The following is a 21769-nucleotide window of genomic DNA, read 5'->3' as shown; positions in this document are numbered from 1 at the left end:
GCAAGTGTAACCGCTGGGGCTGGTAGAGGTTACACGGTTACATTTTTGAAGGACTTTTGACATCCCCACTGTGGACCGGACGTGAGGGGGCTGTTGGGAGCCCAGGGCAGGGCTAGCAGGGGGCTGCAGCTCGGGAGGGGGCCCCGGCTGAGTTCGGAAGAGGGGTTGATTTTTGTCACCTTTGTGCCCATTAGCTCCCGAATCCCATGGTGGCCCCCGTCCAGCATAGCCTGATGGGCAGTGGTTCCCCAGCGCAGGATGCCCCCCGCAAGGTACCGTGGGGCGGGTGTGTCCTTTCCCGGTGGCTCTGGGGGGCGCTGTGGGCAGGGTGCGTGTCAGGAGCCACAGAAATGCCCTCCAAGTGGAGGGGCCATTTAAACCCCCTGGGGGTGCATGTTCCAGCCCGGTCCCAGCTTAACCCCTTGCGGGAGGAAGTGGGACAACCACCAGGAAAAGCCAAACACGCCACTTCCTGCCGGAGGCCTGACCCTGCCACAGGGGGCCCTGGCGCTTCGCCGCCTGCCTCTTGTGCCAGGGAGGTGAGTGATACCAGCATTTCCAGCATGGGCCCCATCCTGACCGACTGGGAGTCATCTGGGGTTTTGTTGCTGGTTGCAGTGAGAGCAGGATCAGGCCCATACAGGGAGGAGGTTGGGACAGGGTCCCTGCTGAGCTGTGTGGCCCAAGGAGGGCAGCTGTGGGGGGCTGGTTAGACATTCCTGACCCTGCTCTTGCTTGTGGTGCCCAGAAGCCCCCCTGGAGCGAGCACAGGGCCCCAGACGGACGCATTTACTATTACAATTGCAACTCCAAGCAGTCCACCTGGGAGAAGCCGGATGAGTTGAAGTCCAAAGCAGAGGTGAGTTCCTTCAGAGCCCTTCGCCCAGCACTGAGATGCAGCCACCTCTGGGGTGGGGCCCACAACTGAGTGACAGCTACACAGCAACACCAGAGACCAGCTGGAAATGTGTGTTTGTAGCCAGGAGTAGACTAGGGAGGCAGACACCAGTGTCCTAAAGTTGCTTCATGACAACATGAAAGTGACTGTTCTGAGCAGCACTGGCTCCCAGAGGGAACCTTTCAAAGTATAAACGGGAGTGAAACAGCATCGTCCCGGCCACAGTCTTTATTGCCGGGGTGTTTTACCTAGTTGCTGGGAAGCCCCTGGCTGGCGTTGAAATCATCTACAGAACAGGTAGGATGCTGTTGAGGCTTAGCAGGCTGAAAGCTAAGAGTAAGATCCCCATCACATCTATCAGTCTGTGGAACTTCAGGCTGCGGATGACAGTGCAGTTTTTGCCCATTATGAGAGAACTCTTCAAACGCTCTTGAATGTGTTTGCTGATGTCTTGGTGTCGCCCTTCACATCAAGAAGACCAAAGTGCTGCATCTGCAAATGAGGTTCCGTGCGCCCGATCTATTAAAATCAATGGAAAAGCGTTGGAGATCGTTGAGCATTTTCTCTAGCTTGGGAGTTCTCGCTCATGCACGGCAGATATGGATGTAGACATCCAACGTCGTCTGAGCTGGGCCAGCGTGGCCTTTGTTCGTTTACGGCAAGATCACGACATTCGAACAGACGCTAAACTTCTTGTCTGTCAAGCCGTCATTCTCCCAACACTGTTGTATGGGTCTGAAACCTGGACAACCCACAGACATCACTTGAAAGTCCTTGAGAGGTATCACCAGTGCTGCCTCTGCAAGGTCTTGAAGATCAAATGGGAAGACCGGCGCACGAACAGCCGTGTTCTGGAAGAGGCAAAGCCCACCAGTTTCGAGGCAACGCTCGTCCGGCAGCAGCTTCGCTGGACTGGTCCCGTGGTTCGGATGCCAGACCATCATCTCCTGAGATAGGGCCTGTTTTCTCAGCTGAACGTACCGTAACGTGGGAGGACAACGGACGCTTTATAAGGACTTGCAGAGACGCAGGAGGAGGGGGAGACTGGCTTCTAGTCATGGCCAACTGTCTCCTGCTGTACCTGGAAACATCCATCCTCACTGTAGTAGAACTTGTGGCTCAAGGATCGGCCTCATCCACCCCCTGAGGGGCCGCAAGTCCTGTGGAAGATGATCCTGCTCGGCGACGAGTGATCGCCTGTCAGGGAGACAGAATGTAACCTGAGGATGTAGGTCTCAGCTCTTGTGAGCCGCTAGCCTGCCCCTCTCCCGTGGCAGAGAGGGAGCCGTGGCTCCCAGCTCCCCTGCTCTAACCCCTGGTATTGTCGGTGCCCTCTCCATGGGCGTTAATAGCCCCTGGCTCAAAGCGCCCTGCTCTCTGCCTCTGCAGCTGCTGATATCCCAGTGCCCCTGGAGGGAGTACAAGTCCGACACGGGCAAATCTTACTACTACAACTCCCAGAGCAAAGAGTCGCGCTGGACCAAGCCGCGGGACCTGGACGAGCTGGAGGGTAAAGGGGCTGGGAGCCTAGGGAGCTGGGGGCCAGGGCAGCCACGCCTTCGGGAACTTAGGCAGAGTCCCTGCGCCGCAGGCTAACCGCCACCTGGGTAGGCTGGTACAGCCAGTGCCCCAGGGGTCTCACCGTGCCCCGGCCTTGGAGTGGTCCCCGACCCCCAAGGGATCGTGTCTGTCACGAGGGCAGGCCCCCGAGCCTGGGCTTCCGGGCTCCAGCCCTCCCGTGTCTCCGCCCAGCGAGTCGCGCTGCACCAGGCTCCTGCTCCGCGCTCAGGGGGACCCGCCGCAGCCCAGCAGCCTGTTCGGAGCAGAGGCTTGTTTGCTGCAGACGCGGCCCCCGGCATTCTGGGCGCGGCACAGGGAGCCGGAGCAGAAGCCGGAGCCGAGGCTGCCCAGTGTCGGACCCCACCAGCCAGTTGCTATGGATCTACCTGTCTTTGTCTGCTCCTGACTCGTGGTCATGGGGAGCCTGTGTCTTGGAGCCCAGTGCTTAGCCCAGCCGCCAGCACCTCTCCGGCTCTCATCCTGCCACAGAGCCTGGCTGGGCCCTCACGGCCTTGCTCAGCTCCGGGCACAGACGGAGCCCTGGGGGCTCTGCCAAAATGGGTCTGCCGCAGCCAGTCTTTAGCTAGCCACATGCCCCTGGCCTCAATCTTCCTGCTTGGCCCCCGGAGCAGCTTCAACCCCTGGCAGGCACTGGGCACGAAGGCAGAGCCCCTCGAAATGACGCCCCCCGTTGGCCACCGGGCGCTGCCCCGAGTAACGGCCGGGCTCTCTGTTTTCCCTCCTTGCAGCGCTCATCGACGAGGAGGAGGCAGGGTGAGTGGCTGGCATCTGCCCGCTGGGCTTGGACCCGTTAGCTCTGAGCCGGGGCGGTAAGAGCAGGGTGGCACTGCCCCCAGGGGCCAGAGGGGGATGGGGCCCTCAGGAAGGCCCCCACTCAGGCGTAGGCGGGGGTGCTAGCAGGGACCTATCTGCTTGGTGTATGGGTTTCGAGGGCAGGTACCTCCCTTGTGGGGACATGGGGAGGGCAAGGCAGAGCCACACACCCCAGCGTGAGGTCTCCAGGGGCCCCCCTGCCCCTCAAGGGTGGTGGGCCCCACAGTGCTGTGAGCCCAGAGGTCTGGCCCCCAAGGGGCTGTGTGGGCCCCTCTCCAAGTCCCACCAGCCCCAGGCTCCAGCCTTCTCTGCTCTTCCAGGAAGCAGCAGGAGACCCCATCAGCCGCCTCCAGCCCCAGCCTGTCCTCGTCCGCCAGCACGGACACGGAGGCGCCGGGCGGGGAGGAGCACACGCCTGTGCTGGGGGCCGCAATGGAAGGCCTGGAGGAGGCGGCCCTGCAGCAGGAGGAAGTGACCAGCAGGTGACGGGGCAGGGGGGTGTCAAGCAGGGACCCCGCCAGGAATTGGGGGGCGTTTGTGTGGCCAGCTGTTCCGCGGGCACTGGGCCTGGGGGCCACTGGCGTCTGTGGGTGCCGGGCACACACAGCTTGCAGGGGCGCCAGGGCCTGTTCCAGAGAGCGGAAGGGAGATGGGATGCAGGTGGGGAGACAGTCAGATGCCCCCTCCCCCAATGGGGAGTGATGGGCCCCGGCTACTGCCCTGGGGGGTGATTCCAGCTCAGTTCCCCTGCCATTGGCAGGGAATTCTCTCTGTCCTGACCCACGGCCCCGCCTTCCCCTGCTCCCCTAAGCTATTACTGAGCCAGGCGGGTCGCCCCAGCCCAGCCGGGGCCCTTCCCCCGCTCCCCCCGCAGCTCCCTGGGCGTTCTGCACTGTGAGCCCGGTGTCTGTGTTCCCGGCGCAGTGCTGACCCCGGCCGGTGTGAGGAGGAGGAGACGGGGGCCGGGGAGAGGAGCGCCTTCAACTGGAGCACCAAGGAGGAGGCCAAGCTGGCCTTTAAGGAGCTGCTGAAGGACAAGGTACAAGAGCAGGGAGCCGGGGGGCTTGCTCGGGGGGAAGTGGGGCTGGCCAGGGCGAGGGGCCTGTTTGCGGGGGCTGTCCCGGTCCCATCTGAGTCCCAGCATTTGGCTTCAGGGCGTCCCCTCCAACACGTCGTGGGAGCTGGCTATGAAGATGATTGTGGATGATCCGCGGTACAGGTAGGGACCAGCCCCACCGCCGGCTCCGCCCCCATCCATGCTGCTGGCTTGCAGGAGTGCAGCCCGCTGCAGGGAGGATCCGGGACTCCCCTCCCGCCCTGCTCCCTGCAGCGCCCCCTGGGGGAGAGGCTGGGGTCAGAGGAGCCGAGCTCCCGCCCCGCTCCCTGCAGCGCCCCCTGGGGGAGAGGCTGGGGTCGAAGGAGCTGAGCTCCCGCCCCGCTCCCTGCAGCGCCCCCTGGGGGAGAGGCTGGGGTCGGAGGAGCCGAGATCCCGCCCCACTCCCTGCAGCGCCCCCTGGGGGAGAGGCTGGGGTCGGAGGAGCCGAGATCCCGCCCCACTCCCTGCAGCGCCCCCTGGGGGAGAGGCTGGGGTCAGAGGAGCCGAGCTCCCGCCCCGCTCCCTGCAGCGCCCCCTGTGGGAGAGGCTGGGGTCGAAGGAGCCGAGATCCCGCCCCGCTCCCTGCAGTGCCCCCTGGTGGAGAAGCTGGGGTCGGAGGAGCCGAGCTCCTGCCCCGCTCCCTGCAGTGCCTCTGTTATTGTCCTCGGAGCTGCCCCTCAGCAGCAGCCAGCAAGGGGGCCCCTAACCCAGTCCATGTGCTCTGCCCAGCGCCCTGCCCAAGCTGAGCGAGAAGAAGCAGGCCTTCAATGCCTACAAGGCCCAGCGGGAGAAGGAAGAGAAGGAGGAGGCTCGGCTGAAGGCCAAGGAGGCCAAAGAGGAGCTGCAGCGCTTTCTGGAGCAGCACGAGCGCATGAGCTCCATCACCCGCTACAGGTGGGCAGAGGAGAGGAGCCGAGCTCCCACCCCGGTCCCTGCAGTGCCCCCTGGGGGAGAGGCTGGGGTTGGAGGAGCCGAGCTCCCGCCCTGCTCCCTGCAGTGCCATCTGGGGAAGTGGCAGGACACAGGGGCCAGGGAGCGAGTGGTTGGGCATAGGGGCCAGGGCGCAAGAGGCGGAGCACAGGCTGGGGGGAAAGCAGGGGAACCAGAAGAGTGGCAGAGGGCTGCAGGGGAGGGTGGCTGGGCAGGGGGATCGTCCCCTTGGTTTCTGGGACTTGGCCTTGGAGTGCTGGATGGAGGGTCCCAGAGCAGGCGGAAGGCTAGGAAAGTGCACATAACAGCTGATAGCATTCAGGATCCAGCCAACCCCTGCGCGTCTCCCACCCCCTCGCCGGAGAGAACCCAGGAGCCCTGATGCACTGGCTGTAGCCCCAGAGCCCCCTTTGGCAGGGGAGATGTGTGAATCCAGTGTGGGGCTGTTCGGCAGGGTCTGTTGCTAAGCAGCAGCAGGCGGGTTATTACCCACATAAATTTCTCTATCCCTTCCACACTGTAGGGACACACACCGTTACCTGGCTCCTAGGGCTCAAGGTGCAACCTTGTTCATTTACACACGCACCCTTACCCAATTCCTAGGGCTTAGGGCGCATCTTCCTGCGGGTTGGCAGGATCTTTAGCCAGTGAAAGAGCCTTACACAGTAATATCCTTATCCTCTATTTATTGACAATTCCCAAACAAGCAGAATGCACATGCTAAGCACATGTTATGCTCACCAACCCTGGTACAGGCAGACTTCCCCTGTTGGCCAGGCAATATCAGTCTCTCTGGATCTTAGCTGCTGCATGTCACGGTCATGCAGGAGAGTCCTGGCAGCTCTTATCTTAGGCTGTCTCGGAGGTGAGTTCTTCTTTCAGGTGTTCCCCCTTCTTGGTGTTCCTTGTCTCCCTTTGGTCTTCTTCCAGCCTTTTGCTGCTTTCCTTCTGCGTCTGTTACTTCCGATCTTCCTGGTCTCCTTCTTGGACCCCAGTTTATATAATGAAACCTGAGTCTTGCTTAGCTATTCCGTAACCAATTATTTTAGTATGATTCTACTAACCAGTCATAACAAAATTACCTAACCAATCAGACCCCACCACCTTAATTGATTTACACCTAGCAAAATTAATTATACAGCAGACAGAAACAGTTACAAACCACACAGAGATCACACCGTCAAACAATAGGGAAGTGTAATGACAATGATCATAGAATGAGGATTCCACAACCTCAAGTACTGATGAGCAGTTTCTTGCCAGACAGAATGGTGCGACTGACGTTTTCTTTACCTATCTTGAGAGCTGTTTCTTTATCTGGTGACAGCGAGGGGCTCTCAGGACAAAATCCCCTTCTCCCAGCCTGGTGTGACACTATTTTAATACAACTTAGATGGAATGCGAGTATGTGACTAGGCCTTGCGGCTAATGGCTGCTGCTCTGCAGTCTGGCTGCAGAAGGTGGCTTTGGCTGCCAATATGGCTTCAGGCCTTCCGTCATGGTTACAGAACAACCATATTGTTACAGGGTGGGGCCGAGCGAGGTTCAGGGTTCCCAGCCAGACGGCACGAGAGGTTTGGCCTTGCTGGGCGCCGTGGGGCTAGGCTGACGGAGGGAAGTAATCTCCCGGGAGGTGGCAAAGCCCATGCTAACATCAGGAATCACTGACTGCTCCGGTGCCTTCGGACGTCCCCATCGCCTCTGCCCCCAGTCTGCAGGAACCGTGCCGCCCCTGGCCAAGCAGAGGGCCCATCCCGCAGGCCACGCCCTGGCTCCACCACTGGGGGCGGGAAATGTCTTGCTGCACTCCTCCCCGGGCTTGGGGGCACAGTGGGGAGCCTGGCCCAGTAACCGCCTGCCCCGGCCATTCCCTTTAGGAAAGCCGAGCAGATGTTCGGGGAGCAGGAGGTGTGGGCCATAGTCCCAGAGCGTGACCGCAAGGAGATCTACGACGATGTGCTCTTCTTCCTGGCCAAGAAAGAGAAGGTAACAGCAGATCCCAGCTGTGATGCAGGGTGGGGCCGGCGTGACTCCGCCTGGCGTCAGTACGGAGCCCAGACTATCACATGATGGTGTCTGGGCAGGTGTGACCCTGCCCAGCCATCATGCTCCATAACCCCTTATTCAAAGTCAAAAACTGCCCGTGGTTTACAATCAAGGCAGCGTGTGGGTTCTGCCAGTGCCACTCAGCCTATGCAATGGGGGGTGGGGGCGGGTGTGTATCGAAGGGCATAGGGCCCTGGAGAGGGAGCGGGATTTCCTTTGCTTTAGGCTGTAATCACGCTGTCAGCACCTCATGGTGTGCCGCTGGTGACGGTGAGAGCAGTGCTGCTGGCTGACTTGTCTCCGGCTCGGGTCGCATCGCCTGCGGGGTGAGGGGGGCATGGCCACCTGCGCTATCAGCTTGCACCGCAGTAGCCGCTGCTCTGGGGGAGTCTGTGTGGAGCCATAGCAGCGGGCAGGAGGCAGCCAGCGGGGCGCCATGTCCCCCGGGGTGGGTCCCAGGACAGGGGGCGTTTGACACGGCCCGTTTCCTCCGCCCAGGAACACACCAAGCAGCTGCGCAAGCGGAACATCCAGGCCCTGAAGAACATCCTGGACAGCATGAGCAATGTCAGCTTCCAGACCACCTGGTCCGAGGCCCAGCAGTACCTGATGGACAACCCCACCTTTGCCGAGGATGAGGACTTGCAGAGTGAGGGCAGCCCCGGACCTCTCCCCCCCACACCCTGCCACAAGATAAATAGTACAGCCCACCCATGCCCCTGCCCCAAGATAAATGGTACAGACCAGCTGCAGAAACCCTCCCCCAAAATCAACGATGCAGTCAGACCATCTCCCTGCCCCTAGATAAACGACACTGACTGACTATGGACCAAGATAAAAGGCCCATCACCGCCCCCAAGACATATGGTACAGGCCCATCACCCCACCCCCTACCCCCAGATAAATGGTACAGGCCCGTCATCCCACCCTCCTGCCTCAAGATAAATGATACAGGCCAATCATGCCTCCCCTCCCGACCCAAGATAAATGGTGCAAGCAGGCTGCCCCCCTGCTCCGAGATAAATGGTACTTTCTATCCCAGTATAAATGGTACAAAATAAATATTACAGATCAGCCACTCCCGTACCCCAAGACAAGTGGAACAGGCCAGCCCCAGGATAAATAGTATTGGCCGGCCATGCCATTCCACCCCAAGATAAATGGTACCGCCTCACTTCCCCACCCCCATGATAAATAGAACAGGCTAGTTCCTCACCCTTTCTCCCTGCAACCCAGAAGTCCTGGTGCCCACCCTGCCTCTAATCCACGGGCCCCACTCCCCTCCCAGAGCCAGGGACAGAGCCCAGGAGTCCTGGCTCCCAGCCCCTGCTCTGTAACCATGGGGCATCCTTCGGATGAGGGTCCAAGGGTGGTTACCACATGCCACTGGCTCCCCTGCCATGGTCCCATGCTCGCCCAGCTCCTTCCTGCCCTCCCCCACCACTGGTGCCAGTTCTGCCCGCTCAGCCCGCGCCTCTTGCAGACATGGACAAGGAGGACGCCCTGATCTGCTTCGAGGAGCACATCCGCACGCTGGAGAAGGAGGAGGAGGAGGAGAAGGAGAAGACGAGGCTGCGTGAGAGACGCCAGCAGCGCAAGAACAGGGAGGCCTTCCAGGTAGCGGCGCCCTGGGGCCTGGAAGGGGGGGATGGCTTGATTTGCCTGGGCCTGGGCTCGGTGGAGCAGGATGGCCTGGGAGTCTAGGTGGAGGCTGCCTACCCATGGAGGGGCATTCAGGACTCAGCAGAAACAAGGATGGCGCAAGAGGAGGGGGGTATCTGGAGAGCGCGCGATGGCTGGTCACTATTTGCTGTAACTCTCCCATGCCCAGGGCAGCACTGGTCAGTGCACATCAGCAGGGACTAGAGAGCTCAGCAGTTGGCCCTGAGGACTGGAACTCCTCCTCCTGGACTTGTTCCCACAGTTCTGGTTTGAGCGCTTCTCCCCTTCCGGTCCTCAGCAGCCCACCGCTGCTTCCCTTCCCCGTCCGGCTCTGCAGCAAGAGCCATGGGGCCCAGAGCCTTGGACGGAGGCTGGGATGTGACTGTTCTGTGCTGCAGGGTGGCATGCGAGCATGGATTGGAGTGCACGTCTTCCACGAATCCTGTCTTCCACAATTTGAAAAATCATGGAAGATGGGAATGATTCCAGAGGACTGGAAAAGGGCAAATCTAGTGCCCATCTATAAAAAGGGAGATAAGAACAACCCAGGAAACTACAGACCAGTCAGTTTAACTTCTGTGCCAGGAAAGATAATGGAGCAAGTAATTAAGGAATTCATCTGCAAACATCTGAAAGATAATAAGGTGACAGGTAACAGCCAGCATGGATTTGTAAAGAACAAATCATGTCAAACCAGTCTGAGAGCTTTCTTTGATAGGAAAACAAGTCTTGTGGATAAGGAAGAAGTGGTGGATGTGGTATACCTAGACTTTAGTAAGGCATTTGAGACGGTCTCACATGACCTTCTTATCAATAAACTAGGTAAATACAACTTAGATGGGGCTATTGTAAGGTGTGTGCATAACTGGCTGGATAACCGTACTCAGAGAGTAGTTATTAATGGTTCACTATCCTGCTGGAAGGGCATAACAAGTAGGGTTCTGCAGGGGTCTGTTTTGGTCCTGGTTCTGTTCAATATCTTCATCAGTGATTTAGATATTGGCATAGAGAGTACGCTTATTAAGTTTGCAGATGATACGAAGCTGGGAGGGGTTGCAACTGCTTTGGAAGATAGGGTGATAATTCAAAATGAGCTGGACAAACTGGAGAAATGGTCTGAGGTAAACAGGATGAAGTTTAATAAGGACAAATGCAAAGTGCTCCACTTAGGAAGGAACCATTAGTGTCACATACAGAATTGGAAGCAACTGTCTAGGAAGGAGTCCTGCAGAAATGGATCTAGGGGTCATAGTGGACCACAAGCTAAATATGAGTCAACAGAGTGATGCTGTTGCAAAAAAAAACCAAACCTGATTCTGGGCTGCATTAACAGGAGTGTTGTGAGCATGACACGAGAATCATTCTTCCGCCTCAGTTGGAGTAGTGTGTCCAATTCTGAGCACCACATTTCAAGAAAGATGCAGAGAAATTGGAGAAGGTCCAGAGAAGAGCAACAAGAGTGATTATTGGTCTAGAGCCATGGTCATCAACCTGTCGGCCACCCCATCCCCCATTTTCCCCCCACCCGCGAGAAGCTCCACTACCTACCTCTAGTGTAGTGCTGGCTTCCTGCAGGGTGGATGGAAGTCCTGGGTGAAGCCTGCGTCACTTCCAGGGACTCCGGAAGAGCACAGGCTGCTCCCCTCCCACAGCTCTGTCACATGCTGGGGGAGGGGGCATCAGCTCCAGAAGAGGGGTCCAGCGGCTTCCCTGGGAGGGGTGAATTGGGATTTCCCTGTGCCGTGGGAGCGGGGGTCGGCCCCGGGGTTTGGCCTGGGGAGGCTCCTGCAGGGGTTTGTCCGCACGGTGGGAGAGGTGGCTTGGCCCCGGGGCAGGCACCTGCGGGGGTTGGCTGCGCTGCGGGAGGGGAGGGGGCTGGCTTGGCCAGGCTGCGCCGCAGAATGGGGGTTTGGCCCCAGGGCAGGCTCCCGTGGGGGTTTGGCCCCACTGCAGGGCGGGGTTGGCTCCAGGGTAGGCACGCGTGGAGTTTCCCTGCGCCGCGGGGGGAAAGGGGAAGTCGGGCCCGGAGGAGGCACGTGCTGGCTTCCCTCTGCTGGGGGGGGGGGGAGAATCCTGGGAGGAGGCAGATGCAGGGGACACTCTGCTGCCACTGGCACCCCACCCCCTGTCCGCGCTCCCCAGACCCCACTCCCCTCTCCCCAGCTACAGAACTCAGTCCCCACTCCCATCCCCACTCCCCAAACTCTGTCCCCACTCCCCGAACTCTGGCACCCTGTCCCCTGCTGCAGAACCCTGTCCTCTGCCCTCCCAGCACCCTGTTCCCTCTCCCCTGCCCCCAGCGGCAGAACTGTCCCCACAAAATGTATAATTCTAAATGCTTCCTTTTAGATTTAAATAGCATGAATAAAAACCAGACCATTTATTTCATAACTATAAACATGTGATTTTAATTTTATACATCGCATAATTTAAAAATAAACTTTATCAGAGTGTGTAGGTAAGGGCTGGGGATAGCAAGTGATGGACAGGAGGAGAATAGAGAGGGCGGGGCTTCAATGAAGGGGAGGGGCTTCAAGGAAGGGGCGGGGCGATAGATCTTCGCCTGTTCTGAAATTTAAATAGTGATCCTGGGTGTAAAAAGGTTGGAGACCACTGATCTAGACCAGTGTTTCCCAATCAGGGTTTTGCGGACCATCGAAAGGGGTTCCGCGAGAAATCGTGGAATAAATAAATAAAAATGTTTTTTCTTACAATGTAAGCTGACATCATATCTATAGTAGCCCAATGCCTGTGACTCTGTAACGCTGAAACGCTGGCTGTTCCCTCTGGGCGGCGCTGTTGTCTCCCGCCATGGCACAAGCGGCTGTTTGGGCTCCACGCTCCCCATGCAGCATGGGGGTGCTGCATGGGGAGTGCGGGGCTCAAACGGCCGCTTGCGCTGCTTGCTCCCACGTGGAGGCCCAGCTGAGCGGTGCAGAAGTCGGCCAAGTGCCACGGCGGGAGACAACAGCGCCGCCCAGAGGGAACAGCCAGGGGGTGGGGCCTGGACGAGCGTGCGTCTCTGATGTCAGGAAAGGGCACCGGATTCAAAAGGAGGAAAGAGGAGCAGACACAGAGGACGCGGAAGAGACAGAGGGGAGAACAGAGGAGGCGGAGGGCAGCGAGAGAGAGTGAGAGAGACGCGGCAGCAGGAGGAGAAGAGACACACAGAGTGAGAGGCAGGAGGGGGAGGAGAGAAGGAGAGAGAGAGAGAGGAGGCAGATGAGAGCTGAGAGAGAGGGCGAGGCAGTAGAAGGAGAAGAGAGAGGCTGTTTGCGCCATTTGCTCCCGTGCAGCGGCCCGGCCGAGCGGTGCAGAAATCAGCTGAGCGCCACGGTGGGAGGTGAAGGGGGGTGCAGCCCAGAGGGCGGGGCCTGGACGAGCGTGCATTCCCGACAGAGACAGAGGAGAGCAGAGAGAGAGTGAGAGGCAGACGGCGGAGGAGAACTGAGAGAGAGACGGGGAGGCAGGAGGAGGAGAGACAGACAGACAGACAGAGTGAGAGACCGGAGGCTCAGGAGAGAAGATCAACATGGAGGAGAGACCTGAAAATCCCGTCTTATGACGGGCTAATTGGCTAGTATATATATAACAGCTCTTTATAAATACATTTGCTTGACAATCGTTTAGCAGTAATTGAATTGCGCTCCTTGCTGTCAACTTTTTCTGGCCCAGCAAACATTTTCATAGGTTCCTCGGGATATGAAGAATTATTTTAGGGGTTCCTCCATGGGAAAAAGGTTGGGAATCCCTGATCTCGATGGTGCTTGGTCCTGCCGTGAGGGCAGGGGACTGGACGCGATGGCCTCTCGAGGTCCCTTCCAGTGCTAGTGTTCTGTGATTCTGTGCAAGGAAGGGCCGGGAGTCAGAGAGCCTGGGTTCTATTCATAAGAACATGGGAGGCTGCACTGGGGCAGCCCAAAGGTCCAGCTAGCCCAGTGCCAGATGCCCCAGAGGGAGTGAACAGAGCAGGGAATCCTCATGCGATCCCTCCCCCGTCACCCCGACCAACAGGCTAGGGACCGTCCCTGCCCATCCTGGCTAATCGCCAGTGATGGACCTGACCTCCATGAACCCTGCTCTTTTTTGAACCCTGTTAGTGTGGGCTCAGTTCTGCGGCTTTGGGGAGTTTGGATTGTGGCTGCAGCTGGAGGTGGATCAGTCCTCCCCCCCCCGTGCCCAGCGAACGGCACTGACCCAGCTCCCTGGGTGCTGACGCTAACATCTCTGCCAATGTCTATGGGCCCTTGGATCTCCGTCGCCCTGCCCCAAGCACCTGGCTGCCTGCATGCTGGCGGCAGGGTCAGATCAGGGGCCTGTCGCCCATGCTCCTGGGAGGGGGGCTCCATGAGCCTGGCCATGGTGAGGTTGGTGAGGTTGGCATGGAAGCTCTCAGGGTGCAGCGGTAGCACTGGGAGCCCAGAGGGCATCTTGCCCAAGGACCCTGAGGCAGCTGGAGGCAGAGCGGGACTTGAACTCATGTCCCTTGAGTCCCAGCCTCCCTCTTAACTTCTGTCCTTGTTTGCCTCGTCCCTGCAGTGACCCCCGTGCTGCTGCCAGGCCGGCCTGCGCTGAGCCCTGCTGCCTGCGGATAACTCCGCCAGTAGCCCCCTGCCTACCTGAGCCCTCCTTCAGCCAGCTACCACCTCTGCAGGGAGCCGGTCTTGGAGGAGCCATTGCTACCCCAGCCTGTGCGTCCCGGGCTGGCCAGCAGGGGGCAGCAGCTGCATGAGACCTTTCCCTAAGCAAAGCCACCCAGCAAGTCACCAGTGGACACTTCATTGGGTGCATGATCTCAGGGCAGACCCAGCACCCTCTCTCTGGGGAGGGGCGGACGGGCAGGGGTCCAGTGCTCACTCTCCCTGGGGAGGTGCAGACAGGCAGGGGTCCGGTGTGTGCTCACTCTGGGGAGTAGCCAGTGGGCCAGGATCCGGTGCGCGCTCGCTCTCTCTGGGGAGGGGCCGGTGGGCTGGGATCCGGTGCGCGCTCACGCTCTCTGGGGAGGGGCCGGTGGGCTGGGATCCGGCGTGCGCTCACGCTCTCTGGGGAGGGGCCGGTGGGCCGGGATCCGGCGCGCACTCGCTCTCTTTCGGGAGGGGCCAGTGGGCCAGGATCCACCGTGCGCTCACGCTCTCTGGGGAGTAGCCGGTGGGCCAGGATCCGGCGCGCGCTCACGCTCTCTGGGGAGTAGCCGGTGGGCAGGAATCCGGCGCACGCTCGCTCTCTCTGGGGAGTAGCCGGTGGGCCAGGATACGGCGTGCGCTCACGCGCTCTGGGGAGTAGCCGGTGGGCCGGGATACGGCGCGCACTCGCTCTCTTTTGGGAGGGGCCGGTGGGCCAGGATCCGGCACGCGCTCACGCTCTCTAGGGAGTAGCCATTGGGCCAGGATCCGGCGCGCGCTCACGCTCTCTGGGGAGTAGCCGGTGGGCCAGGATCCGGCGCGCACTCGCTCTCTCTGGGGAGGGGCTGGTGGGCCGGGATCCGGCGCGCACTTCGCTCTCTTTCGGGAGGGGCCGGTGGACCAGGATCCGGCGCACGCTCACGCTCTCTCTGGGGAGTAGCCGGTGGGCCAGGATCTGGCGCGCTCACGCTCTTTGGGGACTAGCCAGTGGGCCAGGATCCGGCGCACGCTCACGCTCTCTGGGGAGTAGCCGGTGGGCCAGGATCCGCGCACGCTCACGCTCTCTCTGGGGAGTAGCCGGTGGGCAGGGATCCGGCGCGTGCTCGCTCTCTCTGGGGAGTAGCCGGTGGGCCGGGATCCAGCGCGCGCTCGCTCTCTTTCGGGAGGGGCCGGTGGGCCAGGATCCGGCGCGCGCTCGCTCTCTCTGGGGAGCAGCCGGTGGGCCAGGATCCAGCGTGCGCTCGCTCTCTCTGGGAAGTAGCCGGTGGGCCAGGATCCAGCGCGCACTCGCGCTCTCTGGGGAGTAGCCGGTGGGCCGGGATCCGGCGCTCGCTTCGCTCGCTCGCTCGCTCTCTCTGGGGAGTAGCCGGTGGGCCAGGACCCGGCGCGCACTCGCTCTCTCTGGGGAGTAGCCGGTGGGCCAGGACCCAGCGCGCACTCGCTCTCTCTGGGGAGTAGCCGGTGGGCCAGGACCCGGCGCACGCTCACACTCTCTGGGGTGTAGCCGGTGGGCCGGGATCCGGCGCTCGCTCACTCCCTCTGGGGAGTAGCCGGTGGGCCAGGATCCAGCGCGCACTCGCTGTCTCTGGGGAGTAGCTGGTGGGCCGGGATCCAGCGCGTGCTCGCTCTCTCTGGGGAGTAGCCGGTGGGCCAGGATCCGGCGCGCGCTCGCGCTCTCTGGGGAGTAGCCGGTGGGCCGGGATCCGGCGCTCGCTCGCTCTCTCTGGGGAGTAGCCGGTGGGCCAGGACCCGGCGCGCGCTCGCTCTCTCTGGGGAGTAGCCGGTGGGCCAGGATCCGGCGCGCGCTCATGCTCTCTGGGGAGTAGCCGGTGGGCCGGGATCCGGAGCTCGCTCGCTCGCTCTCTCTGGGAGTAGCCGGTGGGCCAGGACCCGGCGCGCACTCGCTCTCTCTGGGGAGTAGCCGGTGGGCCAGGACCCAGCGCGCACTCGCTCTCTCTGGGAGTAGCCGGTGGGCCAGGACCCGGCGCGCGCTCACACTCTCTGGGGTGTAGCCGGTGGGCCGGGATCCGGCGCTCGCTCACTCCCTCTGGGGAGTAGCCGGTGGGCCAGGATCCAGCGCGCACTCGCTCTCTCTGGGGAGTAGCCGGTGGGCCGGGATCCAGCGCGCGCTCGCTCTCTCTGGGGAGTAGCCGGTGGGCCAGGACCCGGCGCGCGCTCATGCTCTCTGGGGAGTAGCCGGTGGGCCAGGATCCGGCGCGCGCTCGCGCTCTCTGGGGAGTAGCCGGTGGGCCAGGATCCGGCGAGCGCTCGCGCTCTCTGGGAGTAGCCGGTGGGCCGGGATCCGGCGCTCGCTCGCTCTCTCTGGGGGAGTAGCCGGTGGGCCAGGACCCGTCGCGCGCTCGCTCTCTCTGGGGAGTAGCCGGTGGGCCAGGATCCGGCGCGCGCTCACACTCTCTGGGGAGTAGCCGGTGGGCGGGATCCGGCGCGCCCTCGCTCTCTCTGGGGACTAGCCGGTGGGCCAGGACCCGGCGCGCGCTCGCTCTCTCTGGGGAGTAGCCGGTGGGCCAGGACCCGGCGCGCGCTCGCTCTCTCTGGGGAGTAGCGGTGGGCCAGGTTCCGGCGAGCGCTCGCTCTCTCTGGGGAGTAGCCGGTGGGCCAGGATCCGGCGAGCGCTCGCTCTCTCTGGGGAGTAGCCGGTGGGCCAGGACCCGGCGCGCGCTCGCTCTCTCTGGGGAGTAGCCGGTGGGCCAGGACCCGGCGCTCTCTCTTCACGGCCCGACTCTCTCAATGGTGCCAAGAGGGGTTGTGCGATCCAGGCAGCTCCCCCGAAGCTCTGGCTGTTTGGGGGGGCTGCCGGGAGCGGGGTCCGGTGTCCCCTGGGGCGCACGTGCGCTCGGGGGAGGGGCTGATCTCCCAGTTCTCTCTCGCTCTATCGTAGAATAACAAGGCTGCTTCTTTGCCCAGGCCTTTCTGGATGAGCTGCATGACAAGGGGCAGCTGCACTCCATGTCCACCTGGATGGAGCTGTACCCGTCGCTCCGCGCCGACGCCCGCTTTGCCAACATGCTGGGCCAGCCGGGTAAGGAGCGGCTGGGGGGCAGGGGACGTTCCCGCACGTGGCGTGGAGCCCGGGGGGGCATGTTAAGGGGGGGGACTAGCCCTGACTGCAGCAGAGCCCAAAAGTGGGGGAGGGGCTCAGCTGAGGGCCGCCTGCCCCCAAGTGTATCTGGGGGCCCTGGGGGTGGGTTCCCGGGGCTGCCCCCCTTCATTGCAGCAGGATAAATGCAGAGAGACGGGAGGCGCTAGCCCAGTCACACACACCCCCCCCCCGGCCGGGTCCCCTTTCTGCCGCCCCCTTTCTGGGCCTCACTTTACAGGGCTCAGGGAGGCTGCATCGAGTCCTGGCCAGGGGCCTGCCCAGAGCAGGGGGCTGGGAGCCAGGACTCCTGGGTGCTGCTCTGGGCCCCGAGAGAGCAGTGCTGCCTAGTGAGCAGAGTGACAGCGCTGGAGCCAGGACTCCCTGCTCTGGGAGGGGAGCTGGGTCTAATGGTTAGAGCTGGGGCTGGGTGCCAGGACTCCTGAGTTCTGTTGCTGTGCGGCTGCCCTGCGCCATGACCTGCCTGCCTGAGGTGGGCTGTTCATTCCTGAGCGTAGCAGGCTGGGGGCTCTTCCGGAGCCGGCGTGCTCCCCCCCTCTCCCCGCCTCGCTGGGTGTCCTGGCAGGGCCTGTAACGCCGCCCCCTCTGCTCAGGCTCCACCCCCCTGGACTTGTTTAAATTCTACGTGGAGGATCTCAAGGCTCGTTTCCATGACGAGAAGAAGATCATCAAGGACATCTTAAAGGTGAGGGCATGCAGCTGCCTCTGCCCATGGGGGAGGGGTCCTGTCTGACCTGCCCCCGTTTGCCTGCTGCGTGGAGGGGGCCTTGGACAGGCCTGGCCTCACGTGCCCAAGCGCCAGGCCCCTGGTCTCTCTGCAGGTGTGCGTCACCTTTTGGAGGACTTGTGAATCCAGCGCCCCGAGCCCTAGGCTGGGGAGAGCTAAGCCAGCTCTGCTCATTTCATTCTGCCTCTGAAGCTCCCCTGCTTCGCACTGGACGCAGGCCTGTTCTTCGCATCCCGTCCTAAACAGCTGCCATGCCCCACCCCAGAGATGGCTGCATTTCAAGGCTAGGGAGACGTCAGCCCTCTGTATGTTCCGGGGGACGGAGACTCCCCCGAGGTCCTGTGTCCTGCTGAGCGCCTGGCCTCGCCCAGTTCTGGACCCTGCCACTGTCGGCCCTGGGGGACAGGCCGGGCTGGGCCGCGGGTGACCCTGCCTCTGTCCCGGCAGGATCGCGGCTTCAGCGTGGAGGTGAAGACGACCTTCGAGGACTTCGCCCACGTCATCAGCTTTGACAAGAGGGCGGCCACGCTGGACGCAGGCAACATCAAGCTGACCTTCAACAGCGTATGTGGGGCCAGGCGGGGCCGAGGCCGGGGCTCAGCGGGGCCCGTCCCCCGCGGCCTTAACCCTGCGGTGTCTCCCCACAGCTGCTGGAGAAGGCCGAGGCGCGGGAGCGGGAGCGGGAGAAGGAGGAAGCGCGCAAACTGCGTCGCCGCGAAGCAGCCTTCAAGAGCATGCTGAAACAGGCCGCCCCGCCCCTGGAGCCCGGCTCCTCCTGGGACGAGGTATGGGGGGGCACCCGCACCCCTGCCATGCCTGGCCCGGGGCAGCCCCCCCAGGCGTTGCTCCCTGGGCCCGGGACCTCCCCCTTCCTGCCCTCTGGACCCCTCCTCCCAAGGTCAGGGGCGGCAGGACACGGCCCCTCCCCCCGCAGCATCGCTCATGGGGCATGGCCCCTCCCCTATCCCGCCCTCTGGACCCCTCAGTCCAGCATCACTCACAGGGCTCAGCCACCCGACCCCCCCCAGATGCCATGCAGGGCAGGGCTGCTGTGTGTGAATGGCCCCTCGCCCCCACCCTGGGTAATGGCAGGGAGAGTGCGGTGCAAGTGCTGTGTGCCGTGGGGCAGGGGGCTGCCCGTGCTGCGCTGTGGGGCCAGGGTATGCGTGATTGAGTCATGGGGGGGGTGGGGCTGCACCTGCCGCACTCTGGGGGGGTGGGGCTACATGGGCCATGCTGCGGGGGGAGGGGGGCTGCCCAGGCCATGCAGTAGGTGGGGGGCTGCCCGTGCCTTGCGGAGGGGGGTGGGCCATGCTGTGGGGGGAGGGGGGCTGCCCAGGCCATGCAGTAGGTGGGGGGCTGCCCGTGCCTTGCCGAGGGGGTGGGCCATGCTGCGGGGGGAGGGGGGCTGCCCAGGCCATGCAGTAGGTGGGGGGCTGCCCGTGCCTTGCCGAGGGGGTGGGCCATGCTGCGGGGGGAGGGGGGCTACCCAGGCCATGCAGTAGGTGGGGGGCTGCCCGTGCCTTGCCGAGGGGGGTGGGCCATGCTGCAGGGGGAGGGGGACTGCCCAGGCCATGCAGTAGGTGGGGGGCTGCCCGTGCCTTGCGGAGGGGGGTGGGCCATGCTGCGGGGGGAGGGGGACTGCCCAGGCCATGCAGTAGGTGGGGGCTGCCCGTGCCTTGCGGAGGGGGGTGGGCCATGCTGTGGGGGGGAGGGGGGCTGCCCAGGCCATGCAGTAGGTGGGGGGCTGCCTGTGCCTTGCCGAGGGGGCGGGCCATGCTGTGGGGGGAGGGGGGCTGCCCAGGCCATGCAGTAGGTGGGGGGCTGCCCGTGCCTTGCGGAGGGGGGTGGGCCATGCTGCGGGGGGGAGGGGGGCTGCCCAGGCCATGCAGTAGGTGGGGGGCTGCCTGTGCCTTGCCGAGGGGGTGGGCCATGCTGCGGGGGGAGGGGGCTGCCCAGGCCACGCAGTAGGTGGGGGGCTGCCCGTGCCTTGCCGAGGGGGTGGGCCATGCTGCGGGGGGAGGGGGCTGCCCAGGCCACGCAGTAGGTGGGGGGCTGCCCGTGCCTTGCGGAGGGGGTGGGCCATGCTGTGGGGGGGAGGGGGGGCTGCCTAGGCCATGCAGTAAGTGGGGGGGCTGCCTGTGCCTTGCCGAGGGGGGTGGGCCATGCTGCGGGGGGGAGGGGGGCTGCCTAGGCCATGCAGTAAGTGGGGGGGCTGCCTGTGCCTTGCGGAGGGGGGTGGGCCATGCTGTGGGGGGGAGGGGGGCTGCCTAGGCCATGCAGTAAGTGGGGGGGCTGCCTGTGCCTTGCCGAGGGGGTGGGCATGCTGCGGGGGGGAGGGGGGCTGCCTAGGCCATGCAGTAAGTGGGGGGGCTGCCCGTGCCTTGCCGAGGGGGGTGGGCCATGCTGCGGGGGGGAGGGGGGCTGCCCAGGCCATGCAGTAGGTGGGGGGCTGCCCGTGCCTTGCTGAGGGGGTGGGCCATGCTGCGGGGGGGAGGGGGGCTGCCCAGGCCATGCAGTAGGTGGGGGGGCTGCCCGTGCCTTGCGGAGGGGGGTGGGCCATGCTGCGGGGGGGAGGGGGGCTGCCCAGGCCATGCAGTAGGTGGGGGGCTGCCTGTGCCTTGCGGAGGGGGGTGGGCCATGCTGCGGGGGGGAGGGGGGCTGCCCAGGCCATGCAGTAGGTGGGGGGCTGCCTGTGCCTTGCGGAGGGGGGTGGGCCATGCTGCGGGGGGAGGGACGGCCCCTCCCCAGCTCCCTGTGTCTGCAGGTGCGGGAGCGATTCCTCAGCGACCTGCCCTTCGAGCACAGATCACGCTGGAGTCCGAGCGGATCCGGCTCTTCAGGGAGTTCCTCCAGGTGGTGGAGGTGAGGGGGGGTGGGGCGTTGCTCCAGGAGGAGCTCTGGGGTTCAATATGGAGGGGGGCTGAGGGGCCTCGTGTAGAGGGCTGGGGCTGTGCCCGGGGCGGGGGAGGGAGGCTCTGGGTCCCCCCCAGAGGAGAGGGCAGCTCCCGCCTCGCGGTACCTTGTGCAGCCCTGCCCCTCGGGGCTGCGCCAGGCCTGACGGGCCGTGGGTCTGTGCCCGCAGAACGAGTGCCAGCACTACCACGCCAAAGCCAAGAAACACACCAAGAGAGGCAGGAAACACCATCGGAAGCGCTCGCAGTCGGTGAGCTGGGCGAGGGCCCGTGTGCACGGGGGGTCCCCCTGAGCCAGCCCAGGGGAGGGGTGCCAGGGCTGTGCCCCCAACGGAGGAGCTGGCCGGATGCCCATTGGAGCTGGGGGCGGGGCAGGGGATTTAGGGCTGTGGGTCTGTCAGGCCCTGCCCAGAGGGGCTTGCTGGGGTGGAGGGGGCCGACTGGGGCCGTGTTAACCCCCAGCTCTGCCCCAGGGCTCAGAGTCGGAGCTGGAGTCCCACCACCAGCGGGCCCAGAAGCGGAGGAAGCGGAATCACTCGGAGTCCGGCTCAGAGCTCTCCTCCTCGCCCGACTCAGGTGGGAACTGGGGCTGCCGGGGGGAGACTTGGCCCGGGCACCGCCCCTTGGCACCCGGGCATTGGCCAGACCTCCGTGCGCCTGGAGGAGCGCCAGGACAGTGCCCGACTGATGCTCCCTCTGCTGCAGATCTCAGCTCCCGCAAGTCCCGGAAGCAGAAGAAGAAAAGCAAGAAGAAGAGGCACAAATCGGTGAGTGCAGGGGGCGTGGGGGGCGCTGCTGGGGTCCTGCCCCCCCTGGCTGTATGGGTCTGAGGCTGCGCTGAGCCCCAGCTGCTGTGTTACAGAACAGTCCCCAGAACGAAGGGAAGGAGAAAGGCAGGAAGGGGAAGGAGAAGGAGAAGGAGCCAGAGCGGGCAGAGGGCCGACGGCGTTCCCCCCAACGCAGCCTCAAGAGGGAGAAGGTAAAGGGGGTGCGGGGGGCAGAGGTGCTGGCTGTGGAGGGCAAGAGCTAGAGAGGGATGTGGGGGAGAGACTGGCTGTGGGGCAGCCCAGGGGACTGGACAGGGCAGAGGCTGCCCCCCCTGATTTCTCCCCCCCTCCCCATGCAGAGCGTCTGGGACACGTCGGACAGCGAGCCGAGTGAGGGGGAGCTGGAGAAGCGGCGTCGGACGCTGCTGCAGCAGCTGGACGACGATCAGTAGCCGGGCCTGCCGGGCTGTTGCCGCACTGGGGCTTCCTGGGACCCGTGGGGGGCCCCCTCTGCTCCTCTCCACCTCCCGGACAGCTCGAGCAGGCGAGAGGCAACTGCGCTGCCCACGCCAGAGAGCTGCCTGGGGGCGCCTC

The 21769-nt window shown here is 63.4% G+C and overlaps 1 protein-coding gene across 1 annotated transcript in view; it reads left to right on the top strand.

The window, feature by feature from the left end:
* The window catches only part of PRPF40B (pre-mRNA processing factor 40B), a 26803-nt gene extending 5034 nt beyond the window's left edge, over positions 1-21769 (top strand). Inside the window, 22 exon segments of the mRNA XM_075902027.1 lie at positions 195-272; positions 749-859; positions 2288-2408; positions 3208-3232; positions 3613-3774; positions 4217-4331; positions 4447-4511; positions 5118-5282; positions 7196-7304; positions 7863-8013; positions 8848-8981; positions 16574-16688; positions 17360-17451; positions 17941-18057; positions 18141-18278; positions 20261-20296; positions 20299-20358; positions 20579-20659; positions 20882-20984; positions 21114-21175; positions 21271-21387; positions 21535-21769. Coding sequence (XP_075758142.1) covers positions 195-272; positions 749-859; positions 2288-2408; positions 3208-3232; positions 3613-3774; positions 4217-4331; positions 4447-4511; positions 5118-5282; positions 7196-7304; positions 7863-8013; positions 8848-8981; positions 16574-16688; positions 17360-17451; positions 17941-18057; positions 18141-18278; positions 20261-20296; positions 20299-20358; positions 20579-20659; positions 20882-20984; positions 21114-21175; positions 21271-21387; positions 21535-21627 — 2250 coding nt within the window. The 3' untranslated portion in view covers positions 21628-21769.

Source organism: Pelodiscus sinensis, chromosome 19 (assembly GCF_049634645.1).
Source record: "Pelodiscus sinensis isolate JC-2024 chromosome 19, ASM4963464v1, whole genome shotgun sequence".
Classification (NCBI taxonomy): domain Eukaryota; kingdom Metazoa; phylum Chordata; order Testudines; family Trionychidae; genus Pelodiscus; species Pelodiscus sinensis.
This window is presented reverse-complemented; position numbering and strand designations above follow the sequence as displayed.